Source organism: Hippichthys cyanospilos, chromosome 11 (genome assembly GCF_059441005.1).
Source record: "Hippichthys cyanospilos isolate Australia breed blue-spotted pipefish chromosome 11, RoL_Hcya_1.0, whole genome shotgun sequence".
NCBI classification, from domain to species: domain Eukaryota; kingdom Metazoa; phylum Chordata; class Actinopteri; order Syngnathiformes; family Syngnathidae; genus Hippichthys; species Hippichthys cyanospilos.
Genome location: NC_142379.1, coordinates 11513640 through 11540790, shown reverse-complemented (window position 1 = coordinate 11540790; position 27151 = coordinate 11513640). Strand labels below are relative to the sequence as shown.

Sequence of the window (27151 nt, the reverse complement as noted above, 5' to 3'; positions counted from 1 at the left end):
AGGGATGGAATTAGGTAACACAAGGGAAGCGGGAAGCGAAAATTTGGCATAAGGGAATAAACAGAAAAATGTCTGAACAAGAAGTGAAACAAGGGAACAAATGAGATTAAACTTAAAATGCGGCAACAAAAATGGTGACATGGACACAATTAGCGTGACAAGAGACAAATAGGTAAACAAGGAAAATGAATGGCATAACATAACACAAATAGGCAAACAAAGTGTAAAACAAGGACAGGCAGGGTAAAATAGAAGGACAAAAAGTGTTACACAAGGGAACAAAAAGCATAAAAAAGAGAACAATTGGGTTAACATAAGCCATTAATCCGAAAAACACGAAGAACAGAAAAGACGAAATGGCAAAATGAAGAATTAAAAGTATAAGCAGGAAAGAACAAGGGAACACACAAAGGTAAAAAAATAACAAAGGAACAAAAAGGCTAAAGGAAAAACATAGGATGAGGCAGAGAACACAAGGGAACTAATAGGAATAAACATAAAAATGAGGGAATAAAAAAAAAGTAACAAGGACACAAATAGGGTAATACAAGGTAACAAAAAGGTTAACAAGGAAAACAAATGGCATAACATAAGGGAACAAACAGGAATAAACTGGAAAAGGAGGAACCAAAAAGTGTACAACAAGGTAAGAAAATAAGGGAATAAATAGGTTTACAACGAGACAATTTTATATGGCAAGAAAAAACACACATAATAGATAACACAAGGCGATAACCAAGAAAACGAAGGAACAAGAAGTGGAACGAATGGGGAAATGATGGAATAAATTTAGTGATGCAAGGACAAAATTTGGGAACAAACTGATAAGACAAGGGAAATTAACAGCATAATGGCTACAAACTACATCACACAGGCTAACAAGTAGCATTTAACATGAGAACAAACGGGGTAATCCAAAGAAACAATTGGGTCCAAAAGAGAACAAAAGAGAAAATTGAGGAACAAAAACATTGGAACTTACACAAGCATATAATACGGGAACACACAAGGACAGAATGGGCTTAACCAAGGGAAAAGTATGATGTAAGGACAAAATCACAGATAAGAAAGGGGACACAGAAAAAAGAATGGAATGAAAAAGAAATGGACTACCAGAAAGATACTGGGTGTCGCAAAGAAGAACATTGGGTTGCAAGGTAAGAATAAAAAAAGGGGAACAAACGGGATAGAAGACACATTAGGTCAATGGGGTTCTGTCTCTTAAAACATAAAGAACATTCTCAGATGCGTATGACAAAAAAGCTATTACTGATAATTTTGGTGCAAACCGTGAGCAGAATAAGGAATCAGACTGCGCCACCAAGATGCTATCCGCGCTATTAACGTGCTAATTGAGCTGAATTCTAATGCGACTTACATCAAAAGCTTCGACGCACAACTCGAGGACCGCTAGGCAGATGAGCTAATTTGTGTAAATCAAGCAGAATCATGTTTTTTTTTTTTTTTTTTTTTTTTTTTTTTATCCATCTAGCTCTCTCTCGCCTCAAAGAAAGCGTCAAGGTTCAAAATGCGCGGCCTGCATTTCATGGAGAGAGTTGCAATTTTCATCAAGTATATTCAAACGCTACTATGATTTGCTTTCAACTAAAACAGCAATTCAAGGTTTCTTCAAATTGAAAACACTCAACCATCAGACTACACTACATTTGTATTGAGTGATTCTTTTTTTTTGGGGGGGGGGGGGGGGGTTTAATAATTAATTCCGTGTATAGGATGCACCAATAATTTCAATAAAGTCAAATTCTGGTCATTTTTGTGTGTTTTCTAGGTATACCATGCATAGGATGCACTCTAACTTTTGGCCTACATTTTTGGTACATGAAGTGCGTCCTGTATTTGGGGAATTATGGTTCATTTTATTTGGAAACTTCTACCACATACTGTAAAAAAAAAAAAAAAACTAAATACAGTTTGGATTTTTTTTGTGTCCTATGTAACGTCACTGCACCCCATCATTAGACTTATAACCCGGTGCACTCCGAGTTTGCATCGTGTCACCTCTGATTATTGTTCCACAGCTCATGCGGTGCGACTTTGTGAAGACGCAGAAAACGGACAATCTGGACTCGGCCCCTTTCTCGCCCTCCAGCCCACGAGAAAAGTGGTTGCGGCGGAGGACGCATGTCAAGTTGAGGGTACGCAACGCTCCAACTGTGTTTGTGTTGCATAAACCCATCCTACCCCCCCCCCCCCCCCCCCCCCCTCTCTGTTTACATGCCAAATAGATGCCATCCAAATTAAAAATGCATGTAGCGTTGACGGCCGCCGCCTCAACTCCGACGACGGGTCTTAAAATAATTCAGCACGTTGACCTTCAGGAGCTGGGAGATGGTCGCGATTGTCCACCACCTCCGAGGCGCCGAGTCTAGCACAATCAAGATAGCGATGCCCTTCACCCCCGAACCTCTGTTCTAAGCGCCTATTTCAAAAGGCAGGAATTCATTTAGCCGCGCTTTGTCCTCCTCACTCTTCTATAAATAGAATTGTGTCAGCGGAAAACCATGGTAACACGGCTGCGGCGCATCCCATTTCTTCACATTCCCCACAGGAAATCATGCAACTAGATACAGTAAGAACTTTATAGGCATTATTGTTCAAACACAAGTGCTTTGGAGTCTGTTGCTAGCCAAAACAGCAGCGCCTTTGAAAGAACGTTAAGAATCTCTCAGGTAGGACGCACCTACTGGAAACTAAATGGAATTGATTCGCTTAATTCGTCATTTTAAAAATCGGGGATTAGAAAGCGCGCTAAATTTTGAAATCGATGTTTGCAAACGTGGCAGAATTACAATAGTGAACATTCACTCCAAGCTGCTCTTGTCACTGAATTTGTTCATATTTCAGATCATAACATTGCGGACTAATAATCGGTATCGCTGCCGGTGATAGGGGCCCCCAAAGTCCAACATATCCCCGTGAAGGCTCGGACCGGCCCCGCCGGACACTTCATCCCCATCGAATGTGAACGTATCTGATTCCATTTGCTCGCCGCCATCTCACTGGCCGCAGAGCGACGCTATTTTAAGACTTCATCTATTCCCGACACCCCCCACGCTTGTTAAAAGGGTCCTCGTCCCAGCTGGAGTCGGCGGTTTGCTTGTTGGCTCCTGCTCTTTCGCTGTCAGGGGGTCGGACTCGCCCACTTATTCCTCCCACACACTCACACGCACACGCAGGTAAGAGGAGTGGCGGACGCCGGCACGGCTGCCACGTTGCGTACGCTGCCCCGTACACATACTGCTTGACTCCAACGAACCTAATGAAGGAGAACAGCTGGGGATGTTGGACTTCCCGGTTCCGTGTCACATCCTTTAAATCAATTATGATTAGCCGTGATGTGCAAACGCGACCCAGTAACTCCCCATTTTATGGCCCGTTAGTGTTTGGGAATGTGTAATCTGGGAGAATAGCTATCAGTAAGCACATCTAAAGAAAAGAAAGTGAGTACCATTTAGGCAGCAAAATTTGGGGCTTTTCCAAGGGTCCTTCAAATATGTATGTCTTAATCTCCCTTTACAAAGGCTTACAAAGGGGGCAAGGCCGCAAAAATTGATGACTCACCATAAGGCACGACATTAGTAATAACTTTGCACTTCAATTTTCAAAATTTTCCTAAAGCGAATTTCCCATATGACATTTGCTAGCCATATACTGTAAAATGAACAGACTTGCTTTCAAGAGTTCATGTCCAAAAAGACCCAGGAAGTCTGCCATTTTGCTTTGAAACAACTGTTTTTCCAGGGTCATTTGAAGACAAACACCTCCCGAATTCATTTTTTCTCCAATTGCTACCAAATTTTATTCAAACATCCTAAAAAGACAGATGCAACAATTTTTATAAACCTTTGTTACACTGAGGCATCAACAATTGCAATTTCACACCGACCTGAACCCGCATTTTGCTACTTTCTTCAAGTCAACTAAAAGTAGATCATTGTTGAAATGGACACATTTTTGAGTTCTTTGGAAGCAACGTCAACATAAAAACACAAAATCTCAAGAGTCCACGTTGTCTTTTAAATACATAAACATCCTGACTCAATGATGTTGCGGTTAGAACGTCACCGCCAACCACAGGGTGAACGACGTCATCGCCACCGAGGACGGACCGCAGACGCTGGTGGGCCGCTTCATGTACGGTCCCCTGGACATGGTGACGCTAACCGGAGAAAAGGTAACAACGCCAAAGCTTGGCCCGCCGCCGACGCTCGCTCACAAGTCGTCTCGCTAGGTGGACATCCTGTTGATGACGCAACCCCAGTCGGGACGCTGGGTGCACTTTGATACGGAGGTTACCAACAGCAACGGTCGGGTGACGTACACCATACCCGACGACAAGAAGCTCAGTCTCGGAGTCTATCCCGTCAAGATGGTGGTCAAGTAAGTGTGGCTTTACTTATTTTCCTGAAGTTACCTCCAGAGCGCATGGCAATTATTTTTTGAGAATATACACTTTTAATATTTGAACCATGCATTTTAGGGTTTTACTTACTGCTATACACACAGTTTAGATGTATAACATTTTAAACTATTTTTTGTCACGTAAACTGAGGAACCTTTTTTGTTTTGGCTCCTTTTCCCTTTGAAAAGCTTTTGTAAGTTTTGTATTAGTATAGCAATTTCTTTAATATGGTGGAGGGCTACTGTTCTGTATCAGTGTTATGTTTTTGTTTGTTTGTTTGTTTGTCCAGGCATTCAGTCACTTGTAATCTTCATTTTTTTTCCCCCGGTTTGGCCAAAGGAGGTTTTAAAAAGTAATCACGCTAAAGTAATCAATTACGTTAGGTAACTAAATAATGAAATAATAAATTACTAGCAGTATCTCGTCCCATGCCCTCTAAGTACTAAAGTAATCAATTAGATTCAAGAGATTTACTATATATAATTGATTTGCTCCCATAAGGGGCGATCAAACATCCGCCGAGGCCTATCTGACGGTGTTGCCCCATGGCATGGAGTGTGTGGTCTTCAGCATCGACGGGTCCTTTGCCGCCAGCGTCTCCATCATGGGCAGCGACCCTAAGGTCCGCCCCGGAGCCGTTGATGTCGTCAGGTTCGTCGCCTTATCCGCTCAGTGGTCGCGTCATTAGGCACACCTACATCTTCATGACACTTGTGTGTGTGCAGGCATTGGCAGGATCTGGGCTATTTGATCATTTACATCACGGGTCGTCCTGACATGCAGAAACAGCGCGTGGTGTCCTGGCTGTCGCAGCATAACTTTCCTCATGGCATGATATTCTTCTCCGAGGGTCTTGTTCACGACCCGTTGCGACAGAAGACTATTTTCCTCAGGAACCTCGTACAAGAGGTACACTAGACACTCAGTCGCAAAACTTACACGTGTCATATTGCTTATTTTCCTCTGTGGGTAGTGTCACATCAAGATCAACTCTGCATACGGATCCATGAAGGACATCTCCGTGTACAACATGCTGGGTCTCGGGCCCTCTCAGATCTACATAGTGGGACGACCTTCAAAGAAGTACCAGAACCAGTGCCAGGTAGAACGGTTGATCCGTTATCAAATGTGACAATTCTTACAGCAGTACACATCCAGGTGCAATATTGTTTTCCCTCGCTTCTCTCTGGGCTGGGTGTAGTTCTTGAGTGAAGGCTACGCGGCCCACCTCTCCACCTTGCAGTTTGGCCACCGAGCCCGACCCAAGAAGTCGCCCTCGGTTCGCATGGTCCTCAGGAAAGGCTCCTTCGGGCTCACCGCCAAACCGGACTTCCTGTGCAAGCGCACCCACCTGCGCAGGACCATGTCTGTCCAGCAGCCCGACCCGCCCTGCACGCCCAACCCCAAGCCCGAGAGGGCCCAGAGCCAGCCGGAATCGGACAAGGACCACGGAGGGGGAGGCGGGCAAGGCGTGTGGGGGCGGGGCGTCATGCATCGTGGGGACACCACTCCCTGACGCTCGGCCAGAAGGCGGATGGATTGCTGTGGGACGACGGAAGCGTTGAGGCTAAGGTAAGACAGGACGCTAAAGGCGCTAAACCTGTACTTTCATGGGTCCAGCGGATTGTTCCCCGGTCAATATCCTCAAGGTCAGAGTTGAGTACCAAAAAAAAAAAACACACACCCACTTCCACACCGGACAGATTTTATGTTGTCTTAACACTTTTGACCACTAGAAGGCAGACATCACTTTCACCTTCTCATCCATTCAGAATCGTCAGTGATGAATCGTCATGTTTGATTTGGTGGCATTGGAGAGTCACACCCTCATGTTAATTGCAATTTAATTTCAACACAACTTACCATACTAAACCAAACTACGGTTAACAGTGAGCAAGACCCCGTCACAAATGAGATGTCAAGAGATTATCAAGAGATTTGTCCCACATCAATAGAGTGACGTTGTGACAAAAAAAAGCATTCCATGCCTTATAACATCCTGCGAGCCAAAAAAGAAAAAAAAACAGAAACATCAATTTACCAAAGAAAACATACAAAAAAACAGAATCATCATCAATTTTTTTAAGTGCACCAGAACCATTGACAGTATGTGGAAAGTGCTTTAAATTGCCCATCCCTTGTGTACTACTACTACTGCAACTATTATTTATTTCTTGAAATGGCTTTCTGTACAACAGTGGGCTGTTGACAATCGGTCACATACTGTATGTAGCCTTACAAGTTTTATATAGCCTTGGCCACTTTTGGACCATTTTTTGTATCTTTTTTAACTATAAAACAATATGTAACGTGGGGTTCAAAAGGGAACCCTGTAGGATGCATCCCAAAAAGTTGAATTTAAAAGACAGAAAATGGACCCCCAAAGCCACATTATTAGTCATCCTAACTGACAAAAAAGCCTCAAGAAGCAATTGCTCCCCAAAGAACAGAAAGTAAGGGCAGGATGGAACGGGAGATCGACAGGCGGATCGGTGCAGTATCTGCTGTAGTGCGGACTCTGTGCGGGTCTGTCGTGGTTATGAAAGAACTGAGCCGAAAGGAGAAGCTCTCTATTTACCGGTCGGTTTACGTTCCTTCCCTCACCTGTGGTCACGAGTTGTGGGTTGTGACCGAAAGAACAAGATCCCGGATATAAGCAGCCGAAAGGACTTTCCTCCGCAGGGTGTCCGTGCTCTCTCTTAGAGATAGGGTGAGAAGCTCGGTCATCTGGGAGGGGCTCAAGCCCTTGCTCCACCACGTTGAGAGGAGCCAGTTGAGGTGGTTCGGGCATCTGGTTAGGATGCCACTCGGACGCCTCCCCGATGAGGTGTTCCGGGCATGTCCCAACGGGAGGAGGCCCCGGGAAAGACCCGGGACACGCTGGAGGGACTATCTCTCTCGGCTGGCTTGCGGGTCCTCCCCGAGGAGCTGGACGAAGTGGCCGGGGAGAAGGAAGTCCAGGCTTCCCTGCTGAGGCTGCCGCGACCCGACCCTGGATTAGCGGACGATAACGGATGGACTAAGTGCCGACTAAGTGAAAGGGGAAAAAAGTCCTGTAGTTAAACTGAGCGAGAAATTTTATCGTGGGCGACTCCGGAGGGCGCCAGAATGTAAATGTGCTCATGATAAGGTAAGAGCTGATCCTCTTGGTTCCAGGTACGGGGACGACGACTGCAACGCGATCACGGGCGACGGCGGCGCGGTGGCCAGAGCCTGCGGAAGCAAATAAAGCTGACGCAGCCACGCACATTAATCACAACTTTGCCGCCGATGTGACAGACTTCATTAACTCTCGCTCATATACGCAGCTTCATGCCGCCCTGCCCCTCCTCCCCCCTCCCTTTTTCGGCGAGTGAAGCCTCACTTTTGTCTTGACTTTTGCCTCAACTCAGCAGATGTTCAGCGTCTGTTGAGGTGGAAAATTTTTCAGCACAGGAGGAAACAAACTTGGCAAACATCCCCGATTGGTCTGATGGACACAGAAGCACTTTTTGGCCCACAACCTTGCTGAACGCTGTTCTTGGCTCCGCCCTTAAAGGTTGCACTACCAAAGTCCGATGCAGTCACTGATTATTCAGCTTTAGTAGACCAGCAGGTTATGTTTTGTATTTGTTCATTTCACGGCAGCACAGTGGAAACGTGGCTCCCGTGTCTGCCTCGCAGTTCTGAGGTTGGAGGTTTGAGTCCATGCTTGAAGCTTACTACACGGAGGTTTACTTGTTCTCCCTCCGGCTTCCTCTAACATTCCTAAAAAATTCCGAAAATGTTAGCTTCCTTGAAGACTTATCTTTCCGTTCAATGGTTGTTTGTCTATATGTGCCATTTACGAATAAGGCAAGCACAACCAGACATGAATGGATGGTTTGGTGTTATTAATCTTTCTTTTGGCCTAAATATTTTCTTTTTTTTGGCAGATGTTTTTGTTTGGTTTTCATTTGTTTTGTGTGTGTTACTGTGCAATGACATACAGTTATTACATTAATGGACACATTAATGGATAATATTAAGAGGTTGATATGATTTCATCAACTTCTTGCTAACAATATATTTCCTGTTGACTCCTGCTACTCGTGGAGAATAGGTACCGGGCTGACATGTGAATAGTGACACTCCACATTGACACCTACTAAAATGCATTGGGAGGAAACAAATGCTATTTTGCTGTTCATTTAATCTTTTTTTTTTTTTTTTTTTACCAAAAAATGGGATAAAAAAATCTATTCTGTCCAACCCTAAAGAAAACTAGTTCTTCAATTGAACTCTAGTTTTTGTTGCCATGATGAATATACAAAAACTGCGCCACACAGATGTATTAAACGAGGCATTTTATTAAAATTAGGGTGGATTGTAATTTTTATTCTTTGTTGTATATTAATACATTTTTTGACAGTTTTTTTTAAAGAAAGTATTTTTCTGTCCGTTTTGTTTATGTGTGTTGTTTTTCAGAAATTATTTTTCAAACGTTTTTGCTTAATATTTTTTCCTCTGGGGACCTCATTCTAAAAATACATTCTAAAAATGCGCGAAAAAAATTGTCGTTTGCTGTGAATTTGAATAATTGTCGCCACGATTCTCAGCGATCGGCCTCTTGTCTGTGGTCAGCTTCATCTCACCCACGACCATTGTAAAAATAACCTGCATTAAAATGGATGGAGAGTCAGTTCAAGTCATAAATTACAAGAAAGCAAAGACTGCTTATCAGTGATTGATCACCCTTCTATCTTGCAGCAAGCACAGATATGAGCGCTAGCCTTAGCATTGTTTATTATAAAACAAGCTAGGCTAATTTGCCTTAGAAAATGGCTGAAGGAGAAACAGGTGGTGGTGTGTAACACTTTAGAGAAGCACATTACATTTTTAGCCTTTTTTTAGCATTAGCGGTCTTTGTCGGAAGATGGCCGAAAGAAAGAAGAAATATGGCAACTAATCTATACAAATGAAAAACAATTGAAAATGATACAAAGTCTAACTGACTTGGTTGGTTGTGTGAATGCTGAGAGACAAAATGGATTTGGAAAAAAAAACTTTTTTTTGAATTTGACCAATAATTGGAGGGGTTCAAATGTTTCGCTAAGTGAAAGTGATATTTCTACAATTTCAAATACAATTTCCACTTGTAGTTGTTTCCAGTTCTTTCACTTCTGCGGAATGCACATCACGTACTGTAGCGAGCGGGTGTCTGTTTCTGAAGTCCCAAAGTTGATTGGCTGCCATGAATCATTTTCAGTACCAATCTTTGTGCACTTTTCCATTTCTTTGTCTCAGCATTTCCATGCAATTCCTGCTGCATTTTTTTTCCCAGTTTTTGTCATAGCTATGTAGCTCTTCACAGGTGTGGAGTTAGTCGAACCGATTGCGTTTGTCTCATGTGTGACCACTGTGTGCAAACTTATTTTTCTATGAGCAAATACTGTAAATAGACGAAAAAATATTTTCATCATCTTTCGGGGCCTCGGAACAGGCTCAAGTTGTTGCATTTTTTTTGTTGCCTTAACTCATATGTTGTCATTTTTTTTAACCAAAGTATTTACACTGCTGTGCAAAGTGTGTTTTCTAGTTGACATTTTGTGATTGTGTGTGTGTGTGTGTGTAAGAGAGAGAGAGAGGGTGTGTGTGTGTGTGTGTGTGTGTGTGTGTGTGTGTTGCTGGTCTTTTTATAGCTTTGAGGTTTCGAGTGAGCAGCTTGTGATGTGTTTCATGTGAATTTGGAAGAAAAAAAAAATTGGGGGTGAAAAGAGTAGAACAGGAGGCAACAATTTGCATCTACTTTCCCCTCCTGTACATGCTGTTAGTGTTAATAATTATGTCTTTAGTTAGTGTGTGTGTAAGACTCCCTGGAGTCTAATTGCATCAATTAGTGTTGCGTCTGCACTAATGTTTAAATGATTGTAATGAAGTGTACAAATTGTGACTACAAGCAATTCAAAAAATCAAAACATGGCAAAATATAACAACAGTCATAAGATTAAATGGTGGGTTTAATTTGCTGGTGTCCGGTTTACTGCCTGTTGGCTATTCAGTGTAAATACTTTTGTGGTGAAAAAAATCAAACGTGGTAGGTTTGAGTGCTTTAATTATTGCTGAAAGGGATAGTGTGTAAGATTTAGACCGTTTTTCATTAGACAGCCGGAGGTGCTGCATTTCCCACTGTCCATAGCTATAACAAACATGGCCGCCTCCAGAGTAGTGCCACCCGCCATGTAATATATGATAACTAGACCTATGATTATATTTAAAATATACTGTTGGTCATTAAGAACATATTCATTTGCAAGTGTTTGAAATTTACAATCATTTAATGTATACCATTTTAATGTAAAGCGATCTAAATTTTACACACTGTCCCTTTAAAGAAATTTTTTTTAATTGTAAAATCTTGACTGTGTCAGTCTGAAGACCTTGTTATTCATGCTGGACACTTTATTAGGTACACTTGACAATTTAATGATAACATAGTTATTGTAATAGTAAAAAAATAAAATAAATAAAAAACAAATAAAATCATTCATTGCATTGTGCTAGTGTACCAAATGCTGTGGCCACTGAGTGTACACTGTGCTGTATTTACAAATATTATTCATGCACAAAAGATGCAATATGAAGTTAGTCCCACCCACCATCTCTAACTGACACTTTCTTTGTGCAAGAATTGAGTTTGTTTTGTACAGAAAATTGGTGTGATGGTGAACGTCTTTGTGTGTTTGCTGTGTTTGATATTGTAAAAATAAAGAACTTTCAAAGAGATATTGAAGTTTTTTTTTCAAAACCACATATATATATATATATATATATATATATATATATATATATATATATATATATATATATATATATATATATATATATATATATATATATATATATATATATATATATATATTTAACCCTAACCCTTGTTAATGCAAAACCTTCAAGCTCAATCATTGTTAGTGACTCCACAATGCTCAATGTGTTTAAAGGCCAAATCCCCAAACAATAAAGTAAAATATTTAAGAAAAACAAAAAGCAAACAAAAGGGTCTATCACTCACCAAGAGGAATTGCATGGATCAAGTGTGAACAAGCAAGCGTGTGCAGTGTGCACATTTCCTACTGGTGTTCCTATACTTTTGTCCAGCTGTGCTCAGACCCTCTGTCAACTTTCTGTGAATTATTAAACAAGAACAAAACTTGTGATTTAATAATAACGACCATCTAGTAGACCATTGTCACCACTGTAATGGTAGATGGCCTTTTTTCTGTCTATCTTTAAAATATCCAACTGTATTCGAATGCACCATACGCCTTATCATGCCGTATCATACAATGACTGCGCAACTGACGAGCGGTTTCTTTGTATCCTTTGTCTGCGATAGAATATGATTTTTCAAGTGCTGTTATGATTGATGTTGGTAGCTAGGTAATGCGACGGCGGTAAATTGGGGTAAAGAAGTTGTAACGAGGAGTCAAGCTCATTGTAAGGCAACCGCTGCTCTAAATTACAGTAAAGTCTGACAAATACACACAAATATATAATGTGTGTGGCAGTTGAAAAGAGGCATGTAGACTTTTTATATCCAGTGCTATCTGCCAAGGGCAGCAAGATGAAAAGTTCCCTGTAATGAGATGAATAATCTAACATGTAAACAAAACATTAATATTTAACTGCACGCCATGTGACTTTTTCCTCTGTTCTTTGGCTTTACGAAAGATGTGTTTGTATACGGGGTCTACTTTCTTGGATTGTGTATTTTTCCCGTCTTCGTATACAAAGCCAAAGTCAATTCTGCCGAGCAAGCTCGGATGAACACCTCGGCAGCTTGATAACACCCAGTTTTGTCAATTATTATTTGAGAACCTGTAAAAAGCACCGACTTTCTTTGAAGATACGAGTGTGAGTGCGTCAAAGTTGAACGGAACTTTGATTGAAGAATGCTTTGCAGATAAGGGGCTCAGGAAACTGTATGCAACCGGATGATGTAACTGCATACTTTTCCACAATGTAATATGTATGCATGTATTGTGTTCCTACCTAAGGAACTGTCTAGCCCAAGCAATCATAATGTCCCTGCCTCTCTTTTATTTATTTATTTTTTAAGGCTGGTTATTACCATTGTATGATATCTGATGGTTACGTTTCAGCACAATGACTCTGTGCTTGATTGCATCACCTGAGGTCCAGAAACATCAGACTGGCTCGTATCAACTGGTGACGACTACTCTTATATATCTTTTGCAGCGCTTAGGTGTTCTTGAATTAAAGCGTATTTAGTCACCAGCCTGAAAACGTTTTTGGTTCATTATCTTATAATTCCATTAGCTGTTTGGTCAGATTTGATATATCAGCCATAAAACATAAATGAAAATATTAAAACTAAACAGGAGGCATTGTATACAGTATTTGTTTGTGAAATTGTCTCTTTTGCAGTACTCGTTTTTGGGCTCCTTGGCTCATTGTCTGCAGTTGTCGTTGCCATTTCCTGGCATTATTTTTAATCGAGGAAATTAAATGTGAACTCCTAAATGTTAGCCATGGACCTTGCACTGGCATCGTCCCAAGGCCTTTTACAGTGACAAGCAATCAAAGGTGTGATGTGTTGCTGCATGCTTTGAAAGGTAAAGCGTAATAGAACAATTATAAAATAAAGGCAATAAAGGAAAAAACTGAAATCTAACACACAGAATTATCATATTTTATTACTATACTACTATACTACACTAATTGTGCATTAAGTATTATATTTGAGCGTTTTTCACCTGTAGTTCTTGAAATGATTCATAGCGAAAAAGAAGATGCAAAGGCTGTATTGCAAGGAAATCTTGCAAAAAAAAAAATGAAATCAGTCCAAATTTAAATGTTAATATTAAGGACTGAATGACATTTTCAAATGATCTTGTAGGTTACGTGTAAAATGTTAACTTATTCACTTGCAGCTATTTTCAGATACCCCTTTATTTTAACGTCTGACAGTATATAATAATAATAATAATAATGATAATAATAAAAACTTATTTATCTAATATTTTGAAGAAAGAATACTATTGTAAATAATTACATGGAATTGAATGTCTGGTCTCAGCCAAAACATATAAATATGTCTTTGGGATTGAATGAGTTGATTGTATTTTTGATTATTTCAACCCTTTCTTATTGTTTTAGAAGTGTACGATTTTTCTGCATGCTTTGAATGGTAGTAGCACGATGTGTTGGCGAAATGATAGCCGGATTCAAACGTTAACATGATGGATAGAATTTGTTCACGTGAACGTGGGGTAGAGCACGCTCATTTTTAGTTCCAGATTTTTGTCATTTCTTTTGTGTAATTATGCAAAAAGGCACAAAATGCCTTTTGTAGGTTAAATGATCCACCTTTTTACCTGACAAAGGCTTGCTCGCAAATGACAAGTGACAGATCCAAATGGGCGGAGCTGCCGTGTGCCCATGGCAGCCTTGTGGCATTTATTAATTGATTTAAAGCCAGGAGGTCCCTGGGCTTGTCACACTCTATGCTCGTCGAAGACAAAATGCCGCCAGTGGACTTGTCATTTTGCGCTGAGCAAAGGTGTCAGCTCCACTCAGCGTCACTCACTTTGCACTGATTGGGTGTTTCTGGGCTTCTTATTATTCTCACTTTTATTATCTTAAGGGCTGTTGGCATTGCTCTTGTTATCAGACAATAACATGAATGACATTCATTTACTGTAACGCATTAGTTCATGTATTTCGTCAATTAGCCGTCCTTGCTTAAATCCCATGTCCGATTAAGTAACACATCTTACTATGTACATCAGTGGTGCTTCGTGTGTCAATTGCGTGCCACCCATCGATCGCAAGACATTGCATGACCTGCAAAATAAAGCAATCAATAAATATCAGCTGCAACTGGGATAAAACTATAATTAAGAATACATTTTTTTCTTTGTTATTCATACCCGTGCATTTATGAAAGCTGCTGTGCATGCAGAGAACATGCACAAAAAAATCTGTTGACCCTTTGAGAATGCTTAAAAAAATTACACTAACACTGTATTAGATGAATTAGAACTGTATTAGAGCGCTCCTGTTACCTGCCATTTATGGCGGCTGCGATGTTAGTGGCTAGCAGCACTAGATGCTAAACTCATTAGCAGCTAGTAGCACTCAACTGCCCCACAATCTGCCGAGAGGCGACGTTTAATGGACGTGAATTATTCGCGTCACAGTTACGAACCAGTCTTACTCAAATGTGTTGTTTTAGCCAGCAAAAATCAAAAATGCGTTTTATTGTTTCCTGTATTCATAATTGTTCTTTAAGTAGCATAGTTAGTTTGTTTTTTTTAAATCCAAATACCGGATTATTTGATACATTATATTTCTAGAAAATGGATGGACGGTTATTACCAACAGAATACTGCAGTTAAATCGCAGTTCAAACTCGAAATCAATACTTTAATTGCATTCTGTCTCCCGTTGTTTACATGATAGATTATTTCAGTGATTGTTGCACACACTGCAAATAAATAATTAAACAAGCATACATTTATAAATACAACCATATATACTGTATACTGTATATCAAATGTACACATCACAAACTTTTATACAAGATCTTATTCGATTTAGACCTTATTTTTATATTTTTAATATTATATTTTAAAACTCTTTTTGCGCGCAGCCATTGAATCACATCTTTTCAGTTCTATTTCAGAGTTGCTCCATAAACCGACTCCTTGAACACACATTTGCTTCGCCGGTGGGAAAAACCAGCAGATAACCCGCAGGGTTCACATCATGATGAAAAGTCCGAAAAATATGTTAGTTAGTTAGTTAGTTAGTTAGTTCGCAAATGAGTTACTTACTTCAAATAATTCCTTCAGCAAACATAAGAGGGCCTTTAAATCGTACTATATTACTTCAATTTTCAACTTTGGTGATCTTCGCGTAAACCTCAGCTTGTCCAAAGATATGCTACCCACTTAAACTACAATAAGGGTTGAATATGAAGACGTCTCATGGCGCTGCCACTACGATGTCATGTTTTGGAAAGGTTGCCGGATCACATGACTCCTTGACATCATCTGCGGACAATTCGCGTACAAGCCGGTGAGGCTGAGGTGGGGACCAGTCATCACCTGTTTGTAAAACTTTGTTTTCTAAGATGTTTTTCTTGAATTACAGTGTTGCCAATACACATTACAGATCCTCCACCTTACGGTGTCTCTGTTGCCATGGAGACAGCGGGGCTCCATATTTGGACCCTTTACTTGTTATTTACTTGATATCGGGCTGACGGCTGAAATGACGTCCTCCATCACGCACCGCTACACATTTATGCCCATCCAGTGAAAATGAGATTTCACTGGAGGAGGGCTTCAAGGCCCTTTGGAGCGCATCTCAACAAGAGCCAATCAGACGAGACGGGAGACAGCACTCGGTCACGCATGGAAATCATTTTGTGCATTTCACAGCCACCTGTGAGGAAAATAATAATCCCAGAAGCCGCGGCCGGCTGCAGATTGCATATGCGGCGGCAAAGCCAGATGCCAAGTGGAGTGCATCCTCGTCATCAATACGCCAGATGTGGAAAAGATGTTTCTCTGTTTGGGAGTAGGCAGGCCATGATGGGTCGCTGACACTTGATGGTGACTGCTTCACTTCTGCCACATGCATTTATCCATCTGTAAATAACGCAGGTTTCGCTTCAGAGTGGCTGCTAGGGAAATCCGTAACACCGTCAGCAAAGAATGGGTATGGCTATTCCTGGGAGTTTGAATGAGGGCAAGCTCTTTGTTGCACTTTTCCTCAAATACCGGCTGCCCCGCTGGTAAATGCCATAGCCCAAATAATCACTGCAAGAAAACAGACTACCTTCTTAAAGTCATTTTTCTTCTTAGAAAACAAGTTATTCATCTCTTGCATTCACACAAAGGGTTGAACTGCAAACTCTGTTGCTAACCAAAAACAGAAGTTAAACTAGTATGTGGCTCAATAGAAACATTTTAGTTAGTGATAAATTGCTGGGAGGAACTTTCTGGAATTTGGATCACAGCACCAACTTCACTGTGTTCTTTAAAAATTGTTCTTTTAATTCTTGCAATATTTAATCTTCACAATATCATTGTATTCTGTCAGGTAGAAAAGAAGGCCTGATTATAATCAGTCACAATTTTCTACCTATACTTGGTGCATGTTAACAGATTCATTGTGATCAATTAATTACAGTCATAGTTGAAGATTTATGTTTTTTTAAATCAGGATCATCTAATTTTTCATCATCAGATTCGTTTTCTTGAATTGGTGGGGGTTGGAAAACAAATTCAATCACAGCCTGAGGTAGACACTGATTGGCCGTTATTGTTCTTGGCATAACCTTATAAGCTTCTGTTGTGGATGGGAGGGTAAGTTAAGTAGAAGGAAGACATGAAAATGGAAGCGTATGTGAGAGGTGTCGGTCCAATGGATGGCAAGTTTAACTTAAAAAAAAAAAAAAACACCCTGAGGGCACCTTTGATAAAGGTAGACTGACAATATGCATACTCTGTGGGGAGCTTGCTCGCTATAGAAGTACCACAAGTTTAGCCTACCACATCAATGCAAAGCACCCAGATGTTAATGTAGCATGCCCAAGCTAAGGTCTTTGCCAAAATAAACTTTAGAACACCGCGCTTTAACAAGTCTATGACGGATGATGCTTTATTTTAATGTAAATGTCATTTTCAGTAGCCAGCAAGTGGCAAAATGGCCACCCTCCTAATATCGTTAAAAACAGGTGGATTTTGCTGCTTCATTCATATTGCACAATCACAACATTTATCAGAATGACATGCAGGGGTGCAACGAACATATTTGCAAAGAAAATTTTTGTGTTGACGTCCCCTTTAAAATCTCACATAACCCCTGGAGTGCCTTCAGATTCCCCCAACTGAAAACCACTGCTTTAAATCATTGAAATTAATGACCAGGACCATTTTTAACACTATAACTTTATATCATGTACATAAAATAAAAGAAAGGGAATTCTTATACTATCTGAAAACCCAGATAATTGTTCTATGATTAGCAATCTCTTGTATGGTTATATTCATATTAAGTTGATATAAATGTAACGTTTTATTCAGTTTTATATGGGATGGCCAAGAGCAGCAGACTAGAATGGCCAATGAAGTGCGTCAAAATCAAGATTGTCTGACCGCTTCCTGAGGTTAGCGCGGCAACTAACTGCCTGTCCTCCAGGGGGATTAATTAGTAACCATTAAGGTTTGCATAACAAGAGGCGATCACGGTGACAGAGTGCCATACAGGTGGCACTTGAGAGCGAGACGCACGCTCTGGACACAAACATGGAGAAGGCCAGCAGTGACAAGATGTTCTGCTGCAGTTGGTTGCGCAGCAATCTTCCCCGGCCCCTCAGGGAGGAAATCTACCACCTCCTGAGGATGATGGGGCCCCTGGTAAGCATGCCGGCTTTTTTTTTTTTTTTTTTTTTGCAATGCATCGGGGGACGCCTCATCATCCGATTGTCTTCCCAGTTGCTGGCTCGAATCCTCGGTTATCTGCTTCCGTTCGTGGTGACCATGTTCTCCGGACGACTGGCCAACGAGGTGATGGCCGGATACGGATTAGCGTCTGCTGTAAGTAGTTGCCCCTAGTGGCTGTGCGAGGCGATTACATGCAGGCTTTTTTTCACGTTTTATCCCGATGGGGCATACTGACGTTGTGCATTGAAAAGTGTGTATCTCCACTTGTTTTTGTCCCCAAACAAACAACTGAAAAAACTTAAGAGTACTTGTTTTGCAAAATGGTAAGCTTGGACATAAATGCTGCTCTTACAAGATTGTTTGTTGATTGTTTGCACATTTTTAATGCAAATTCATTCTGAATAATGTCGCTATTCAAAATTTTGGCCTCTCTGTCACACGCGGACCATGTTCACGTTTTTGACTGGTTGTGTCCATGCTTTTGATTTCTTTTCATCAAACATCAATGTTTTATTTATATTTTTTTTTTTTCTGGAGGAATGTTTTTTTTTCTTTAATAGATTCATTGTTGCATGAAAGTCCATTTACCATTTAAAGACAATTTTTTTGCTTGATGGATTTTTTAAGATGCGTGTTTTTCATTAGAGATATGCACTTTCTATCGATTACATTGTTTTGTCATTTTTTTAAAACATGTCTTACAAACAACTACTCAGAAATCATTTTTTGGAATACTGTCACGCTTTTTGGACAACAAACAACAAACGGTTTTGGGATGGATTTGATATTCATCAAAGATGAGGCAAGTACGTACTTTTCTTTAGACTGTAAGAATCTGTAAGAATGTAGAGAATACTCTAATCCTGTATTGTTATGCATTTAAAACTGTAAAAATAGAGTATGTTTGGGAGGAGGTTTTTTTTTTTTTAATCACTCTAAATCATCAATCAAAGAATGCTCTCCATTGAACACTATTGTATTAATCACTCTAAATCATCAATGAAAAAATGCTCTCCACTGAACACTATTGTTTTGTACAAACATGCTTTTCTAACCTTTGTTTTTTGGGTTTGCTTTTGACAATTCCAAAAAAATCCTTCTATTTTTGATAGATTTCATCGGACATGTGTTTTTCTTTGGGGGTAATGACTGACAATATATTGTCCTTTAGTTTTAATCATCAAAGTAAAAAACTAGCTTTTCGCTGGCGTTACATTCTTTCATTAAAATTAGATGCGTTCTGTTGAATAAAATTGTGATTTAATCAACGGGCAACGTTGTAGTGCGACGTGACTCTGGCCAGGTTTAATCAACTGCTGTTTGTCTTTCTTTTGTAGACCATCAACGTGACCACGGCGGCAACAGGCCTGGGTTTGGGCTTTGCACTTGACACTTTGGTCGCTCAGGTCTGGGAAATTATGTTATGCACTGACTCCCCTCGCACCCAAGCGTGAACGTTAAATGAAGCCAACATGCCACAGACCTTTGGTGGGAGGAACCTGCTACGTGTGGGCGTGATCCTGCAGCGAGGCGTCATTATCCTGCTGTTGTTCTGTCTGCCCTGCCTTGGTCTGCTGCTCAACGCCCAGAGCCTCCTGCTGCTCATGGGCCAGGACCCCGAGGTCGCCCGGTAGCTAATGCCACCGCATGGCTCGCACGATCATGCCAGCATATCGGTCCTCATGCTGATTTTTGTGTTTTCAGAATCGCCCAGTTGTATATAACGGCATACTTCCCTGCAATACCTGTAAGTTATTTTCAGTGTTGCCGCATTTATTGTGATGTGATGATAGCCATAAGAAGTATTGGCTTCAAGTGGAAGTCAACCCCAACATTTTTTCTGCACCCCTCACTAATCTAAACATGGCATTATGATATATGTATACACTATATATATATATATATATATATATATATATATATATATATATATATATATATATATATATATATATATATATATATATATATATATATATATATATATATATATATATATATATATATATATATACCAAATGGAAGATTGTGGTTTCGATTATCGAGCCTAGCGCACTCATAAAGTGTCCTTGAGCAAGACATTGAACCCTATTTTTTTTCAGCCACCAAGCAGCATGCTAGCAGCCTCCATATTTATGTGTAGCTACTTGTTTTTTATCCTTCTCATGAGGCTGCCCTTTTGCCTCTTACAGTTGACTCAAAATTGTATCACTATTTCTCAGAGCTCAGGTTACAATCATGGCTCACCTGTTTTCTGAGTTTGGTCATGTGACGTTCACAAGCTGCGTCCTAATTGGTTGCTATCTGCGTCCTGAGCCACTGTGAACTCATTTTCAAGTGACAGTCAGAAACAAAATAGCCGGCCCATGATTTTGATAAAAACAGGTAGAATTCATATTCCACAAACACAAGATTTTGGCTCCAGGGCCAGATCCAGACCTTCTGTTCTCAGGTGGGCCAGATCAGTAATAAAATGTCAACTCTAGCTTCATTTTCCAGACCTATGTTTTATCATTCAGCCTACATTTGTACACATTGGCGTATGTATGATCTAAAGGCAATGTTTAGACTAGTGGAGATGCATAAAACATATACAGAAAAAAATTGGTCTTGGCTTCCCCTTCAAGTTAGGTAAGTTCCCTCTGAAGACCAAATTGTTGGCCTGCCATTAGTTGTTTTGCATGCAAATTTGACAATCTTTTATTGTCTTGAGATGTGACTAAGAAATGTCTATCTTTTCTTTAGGCAATGTTTCTATATCACCTGCAGGTGTCCTACCTTCAGAATCAGGTGCTGCTGGTATCTCAAGGCATCACTTTAGTAGAAACCATTCATTCTCATTGTAATGTGCTTTGGTCATTTAAGGGGATAATACTACCGCAGATGTATGCTGCCGCCCTAGCAAACATGGTAAACTTGCTGACCAACTACATCTTTATTAGCGTGCTCGATCTCGGAGTATAGTAAGTCCAGCACACTGATTTGCTCACACACGCACGCACGCACACACATACACATATGCATGTATATTCTGTATGGGTTCTTTTATAAGCCGCTTTTGATATTTTCTTTTAGTGGATCTGCAGCAGCAAACACCTTGTCAGAAATCTACATCTGTGCTTTCCTGTTTGCTTACATCTGGTGGAAGAAGCTGCATAAAACAACATGGGGAGGTGATAGCAAATATTTTATATGCAAAGTAATGATAAAAATAATAATAATAACCTCAGTGATTACGCATTAAAAGCCAATAGTGGCTATTTAAACACCCTATTCTATCCTATTCTAAAAGTCATTTTAGAAGCTGTGAATGCTGCAAAGAAATATTGATTTTTATGGAGCATATTATAGCGATGTGCAGATGTTTTAGTAGCGTTCCGACAGTTGTTTATGGCATGTGTCTCCATAAGTGTATGTCTTGCCCCCCCTGCAGGCTGGTCTGTGGAGTCGCTGCAGGAGTGGGGCTCCTTCATGAAATTGGCCATCCCCAGCACGCTCATGACCTGTTTTGAGTGGTGGATTTATGAGTTTGGAGGCTTCTTTGCTGGTAAAAACGCCACTCGGAATTTTAATTTGATTGAATACTTTCCATGCTTTTTAATTTTATCTATACTGTCCAATTAAGGTTGTCGGGTGTTTTTTTTTTTTTTTTTTGGGGGGGGGGGGGGTGAAAAACAATTTTAAACACAAACACATTGCCACTCAATTATAAATGACCAACTTTTTTCTCTTTTTTTTTTTCTTTCTTGAATCTAAACATGCAAACAGTGCTTAGCAGCACACCACTTTCCTCTCTGGTAATATTAGATTTTAGACAAGGATTTCCTCATAAATTTTAATCTAAGAGACATATTTGCAGCAGAAGGTTTGAGTCAGTCTGGTTTGTTGAAAAGTGATCGGTAGGCTCATCAGACATGTCAAGTTGTCATTATCAAAGTGTGCAGAGTCATTTATGTTCATGATATAAGCCTACATGGATCCCTCGAGTGCTGCTAGCTAATGGCTATGTCTGTGTTAGTGTAATAAATTGGTTTGTTTCCGCCGTGAATTGGGACATCGTTGTGATGCTTTGTATGAGGAGTTGGGAACAACATTTGCAGTAGAAAGATGCTGCTGGGAAACAACTTCAAAATTAATGCACACTAAAGCGTTTCTTTCCATTTATTATTTGGTAAACAAAAGTTTATTTTAAAGTTGTCTTAGTTTTAGTGTCAAGCAGAGCATTAATAAGCAATTGCTGTTGTGATTTTCTTTACATATCTTTTCTGACAAGTACACTAATAGCATGTCAATGTCAGAGGAATTTAGTAATTTTTTTGGCAATTGAATGTGATGATTTTGTTTGCATCAAGAGTCGGAGTCAACAGTTGCAGTAGAGCAAATAGTCAAGGCGTTGCCAAGAACAACTTCAAAATAAAAGCACATCCAGGCATTCGTATGCATATATTTGGTGTTTTATATATATATATATATATATATATATATATATATATATATATATATATATATATATATATTTGCTACGATTTGCTTGACATATTTTTTTTCTCTCGTGTACACGGATAAAAAAATAAAATGCCTGATATTTTTTTAAACGGAGCTGCCCAAAATACTCAAAGGCTCGTTTCATCCTTGTGTCCGTTTCATTTGATGTCACTCTTCATTAAGTTTAAAATGTCCTATTTTCAGTTTTGCACTTTTCTGTTTGATGTGTGGCAGGGATTCTGGGTAAAAATGAGCTGGCGGTCCAACATGCCTTGTTGTCAGTGGCAAACTTAAACTACATGGTGAATAAATGTCGTGCCAAAGGTCGCTTTGTATCGTTGAGCAGTCAATGCCACCATGTTCTTTTCATTCAACATGGCAGGTGACGCTTGGCATCCACGCAGCGGCGTGCGCACGTGTGGGCAACGCCCTGGGCGCTGGCGACACAACAGGGGCGCTCCTCACCTGCAAGGTGGCACTGACGCTTTCAGGTCAGACACTTGTGGATTTCACAGATCGCAGGTCAGCGTTACGCAATGTTTTTGTGGCGTCTTTTGCAGTCGCCTTTAACGTTGTTCAAGGCATCGTGCTCGCAGCAACTAAATCTGTCATCGGCCGCCTCTTCACCTCCGATCCGTGAGTCTCTTAGCTAATCTCACTCTTGGTGATTTCAAAAGATTAATAAAGTTAAGATTTTACAAAGAAAAATATGGAATGCTGTGTAAGTAAGCAATAAATAAGCATTATTGAAATTGGATTCATACTTGTAAGACATTTATACTTGTAAGACAAAGTCTTAAAATTCTTTTTTAACAAATGGAGTATTGTAAAAAATTAATTCAAGAAAATTATTTCAGAACTTTGCAAAAAATGTAACTGACTTGACGAGTTGTGAATTTTAAAGGAAGGAGTTAAGTCATCATTTCTAAGAACAACAGTAATATTTTGAGAATAAAATCAATTAGCATTTTCATAAAATATTATGTGACAAACATTGTTTTATTTTCCAAAATAAAACTATTTTAATAAGAGGACAAACATATTTTTAGAGAAAAAGTTGCAGTTTAAAAAAAAAGAAACTTGAGAATAAAATAAGAACAATACTAGAAATTATATTCATTTTATAGAGAGAGCTACAATTTATCAGTATAAATTTTAAATATTGTGAGAAAAAAAATGTAGTCTTTAAAGAACAGATTGAGAACTTGGGAAAAAAATAAGTCGTAATGTAAGCCATTATAAATGATAAAAAGGCTGTTATTTTAAAAGAAGAGGTGTGAGTTTTATTTATCACAAAAACTCATCAGAATTTCACAATCATGTTGTCGTAACATCACGCTGGTGGGGGTGGGGGTTAATGATACAAGAAAAAAAATGACAATCTTAAAGTTTTGAAACAATAGTAGGCATTAAGAAAGATTTCAAAAAGATGTTGACCTTAAAACATGACCTCCTTTCAGGAACCTCATCAGTCTGCTGTCTCGCTTGATGAACGTTTACTGCTTCCTACAGTTATTTGATGGCATTGTGGTGTGTAACAACGTTAAATCTATCCAGAAATGGATTTTAGAAAGAGCATCCCGAAATAAAAGATTGATTTTTTTTCTGGCTTCAGGGCGTGTGTGCGGGCATTTTTATGGGAACTGGAAAGCAAAAAATAGCGGCGGTGGCTAACTTCATTGGCTACTACTGCATTGGCCTCTCTGCCGGTGTCGTTCTGATGTTTGTCGCCAAACTCAACGTTTTAGGTATATACCTACTCATTTGTTTTGACGTAAACAGGACGGGCTCATTTTTGTGTTTTGCTTGCTTTTACTGCCCAGGTTTCTGGCTGGGGCTCCTCATTTGTGTGGTCATACAATCCACCTTCTACCTCGTGGTCATCTTCAAACTTGACTGGAAGAGCATCACGGAGGAGGTGTGATCAATGAGTGGCTCTGATTTTGAAACTAAAACTAAAAAGCGTTCCAATAAATCTTGACGGGCTGTCGCTTTGCAGGCGCTGGAACGAGCCCAGGCGAAGCCAACTGTGCCGTTACTCAACGCAAGCGCCGACGATAGTAACCAAAACGGACAGCAGACACAACTCCAGCTCAAAGTCAGTGAAACACTATTTACCCCACTGTAGCGCATTTACCACACAGTAGCTACATGGCTATGTATGACTCAGCCCTGCTGACTGATTAGCTAACTGACTGTCTGACCTACCAACCTACTAACTTGTGCAATCTCCACCTGAATGACCAACTAACTATCTAATTTATTAACTACCTGACTATTTAACTGACTAACTGAACGTCCAACTGAGTGAGGGACGAGTTACTGACTCAATAAAATGAACATATTAACTTGATAATTACATGGGTTGCTGTTTAGCCAACTCACAAACTTGATTGGCTGACTAAATGACTAACCGAATTTTTTTTATAGTTAGCTAACTCTGAGTAATTAACTGAACTACCTGACTTGCTGCCTGATTAACTATAATCAAGGGACCGAGTGAAGGCCTGGTTGACTGTCTAAATTAACATATTAACATTTTGTTGATTAGCTAGCTTATTAACAGACCTGAAGGGTGGTTATGTACTATATGCGTACATACAGTGTCTCTTTATCATGAAATAAATAAGGTATATTTAAACACGCAGGAGCAAAATTAAGGATCTAAGAATACTGCATGCATATTTGGCCCCAAAAGTGGCCAAAGAGTGACAAGGGGTGATCATGGCCACCCCTGGCCACGTTGTAGCTCCGTCCCTGTCAGTTACTGGCTGACTTAATACATTACTGATTATCTTGCTACCTATCTGCTAATATGAATAGTTGACAAACGTCCTGATTGATTGACTAACTAGCTAAGTGAATAGCTGATTGATTGTCTTACCCAACGACTGACTGACGAGCTGATGATGTAATGAACTTGCTAGCTGACAAACTAAAAGATGAATTAAATATGTTGTGTCTGTGTTTTAATAATAATAAAGTCAAAGGAGGGCTACGCGCACGTCAGCGACCAGCGTCACAATGACAAGGACCAGGCGGGACATCTCTCCGTTTCCCAGCTGGTTCTCCGCCGAGGTATCACCATGGTTACGGCGCTGGGCCTCTTGGCAGTGGGCACCTGCGTGCACTTTCTGGTCCCACTGCCCGAGAGCCCGCTGCTGCTCCACGCCAACCTTTCGGACATCAATGCCACTCACAGCCCCCTGCAACCTGTTACAATGCTGGACTGGTGAAGACCAGATGAAATTTCAGCAAACCCTTTTTCGTCCAGGTCACACAGAAAACGGAATCTTGATCACTATTCTCAGCACTGTTGTGTGTAGCTACAAACTTACTTTGAGTGCATATTTGCTTGTTTGATTTTAGTTTGTTTCTTTGTTTTTTTAATGTACTTGTATTGAGCTAAAAGAACTAACCAACTAAGAAAACAGTTCATTTTTACTAAGTTGATGAGTCAAAATAAAACATTTTGGCATTGTTCTAAGTTTTGAGGATTGTTTTTTTCATACATGTGCACATTCATACATACTTACATACACACATACATACATACATATGTGCACACGCATGTACGCATGCTTATTTTACCTCCATGTCCCCAGAACAAAGGTCAAAGTAAGTCCAAGGTTCAAACTGCATTTACAAGGCTTGAGCAAAAACCAACAACTCCGATTAACAAATATCACAGTAAAATGTATTAAAATAGAATGAACTTTCATGTAGATCTGTTATCATCTTCTTCATATTTCAATCACTGACAGTTAATCTTGGTAGAGAGGTCCGCTATCTACTTTGGATGCCTGTTTGTTTAGTTTCAACATGTCTGTTTTGTTCCTCTTTTCGAGCTTCTGAATCGTTTTATTTTTGCTTATCTGATCGTGTATTATTTGAATTGTCAATAAAGGAATATAAGAGTTTGAGCTTAAAGTAGTTCATTAGATGTTGCTACATTCTGTGTATGAGAATGTGAGACTGTAAAGTGAACAAAACAATATGGGGTGCAAGGGAGTGTAAGAATGGTATGTTTCAGAGCAAGCGGTGCTAGTCGCGGGGACGAGATGACCTTGGTACCTGGTGGAAAACAACTTTGAAGAAAACTCCAACAAGGAGGAGTAAGCAAGCGATTCTGCAAAGGAAGAAAGACCAATGAAAGCAAGCTAAAGTTAACTGCAGTATACACATAGCCAATAAAATAATGCCAGGATGCCTTTGTGGATGTGCCATTTGCATATTGTGTAGTATAACTCATTGCTGGGCAACTCGGATGAGAGTACGTCTGCTGGTGGCAACAGCGGCGTACAGGGCTGTATTGAGAGGGACCCGAGACCCAGGTGCTTGTATTAGATCTGCGTGTTAGGAATAAATCCACTCGTGTGTGAAAATGCCGGCTTCCTGATACCTTTCTATTGCAGAACGAGCGCGCAAATTGTTGGATGAGTGGCAGTTGGGTAAGGTCACAAATTGGAGTCAGATTACTAACTTGAGTTTATGTTGAATTAGAAATAAAATTCCAACATCAGTAATACAAAAAAAAAACCTGCAGGCCAGAACTGGCCCACGGACCGTATGTTTGATACCGATGATCCAGAGGCTACATCTGTCAACTAACACAAGCTTACTCAAAATGATCATTGACACAGAGTCAAAAGGCCATATGCAGCATTATTTCATGATGAAACTTCCCCCGACAGCTCGTACAGCAAATCATATACAGTGAACTTTTATTTTGAAGCGATGAAAATAATCGTGCATGCAGGATGTTGCATCAGCAGGTGACCCTTTTTACTAACGTACCAGGTTTGTA

At 40.1% G+C, this 27151-nt stretch overlaps 2 protein-coding genes across 3 annotated transcripts in view; both read left to right on the top strand.

Annotated features, from left to right (window-relative positions):
- LOC148415888 (membrane-associated phosphatidylinositol transfer protein 3-like) overlaps positions 1 to 11167 on the top strand; it is a 78649-nt gene extending 67482 nt beyond the window's left edge. For both annotated transcript variants that reach the window (XM_088427841.1, XM_088427840.1), the window contains 8 exons: positions 2040 to 2156; positions 4079 to 4195; positions 4253 to 4401; positions 4925 to 5074; positions 5149 to 5332; positions 5397 to 5525; positions 5625 to 5995; positions 7580 to 11167. In XM_088427841.1, the coding sequence (XP_088283967.1) occupies positions 2040 to 2156; positions 4079 to 4195; positions 4253 to 4401; positions 4925 to 5074; positions 5149 to 5332; positions 5397 to 5525; positions 5625 to 5939 (1161 nt within the window). In that variant the 3' untranslated portion in view covers positions 5940 to 5995; positions 7580 to 11167. The remainder of the gene's footprint in view (positions 1 to 2039; positions 2157 to 4078; positions 4196 to 4252; positions 4402 to 4924; positions 5075 to 5148; positions 5333 to 5396; positions 5526 to 5624; positions 5996 to 7579) is intronic.
- A 6554-nt stretch (positions 11168 to 17721) lies between these two features.
- LOC148415887 (multidrug and toxin extrusion protein 1-like) lies at positions 17722 to 25637 on the top strand. Its single transcript, XM_088427492.1, has 17 exons — positions 17722 to 17832; positions 17911 to 18012; positions 19197 to 19265; positions 19341 to 19489; positions 19564 to 19606; positions 20605 to 20649; positions 20725 to 20822; positions 20935 to 21032; positions 21293 to 21406; positions 22579 to 22646; positions 22727 to 22835; positions 22905 to 22980; positions 23805 to 23874; positions 23960 to 24092; positions 24168 to 24262; positions 24344 to 24442; positions 25329 to 25637. The coding sequence occupies exons 1-17, from the start codon at positions 17722 to 17724 to the stop codon at positions 25578 to 25580; spliced, it is 1731 nt and encodes a 576-aa protein (XP_088283618.1). The 3' UTR covers positions 25581 to 25637.
- The last annotated feature ends 1514 nt before the right edge of the window (positions 25638 to 27151 follow it).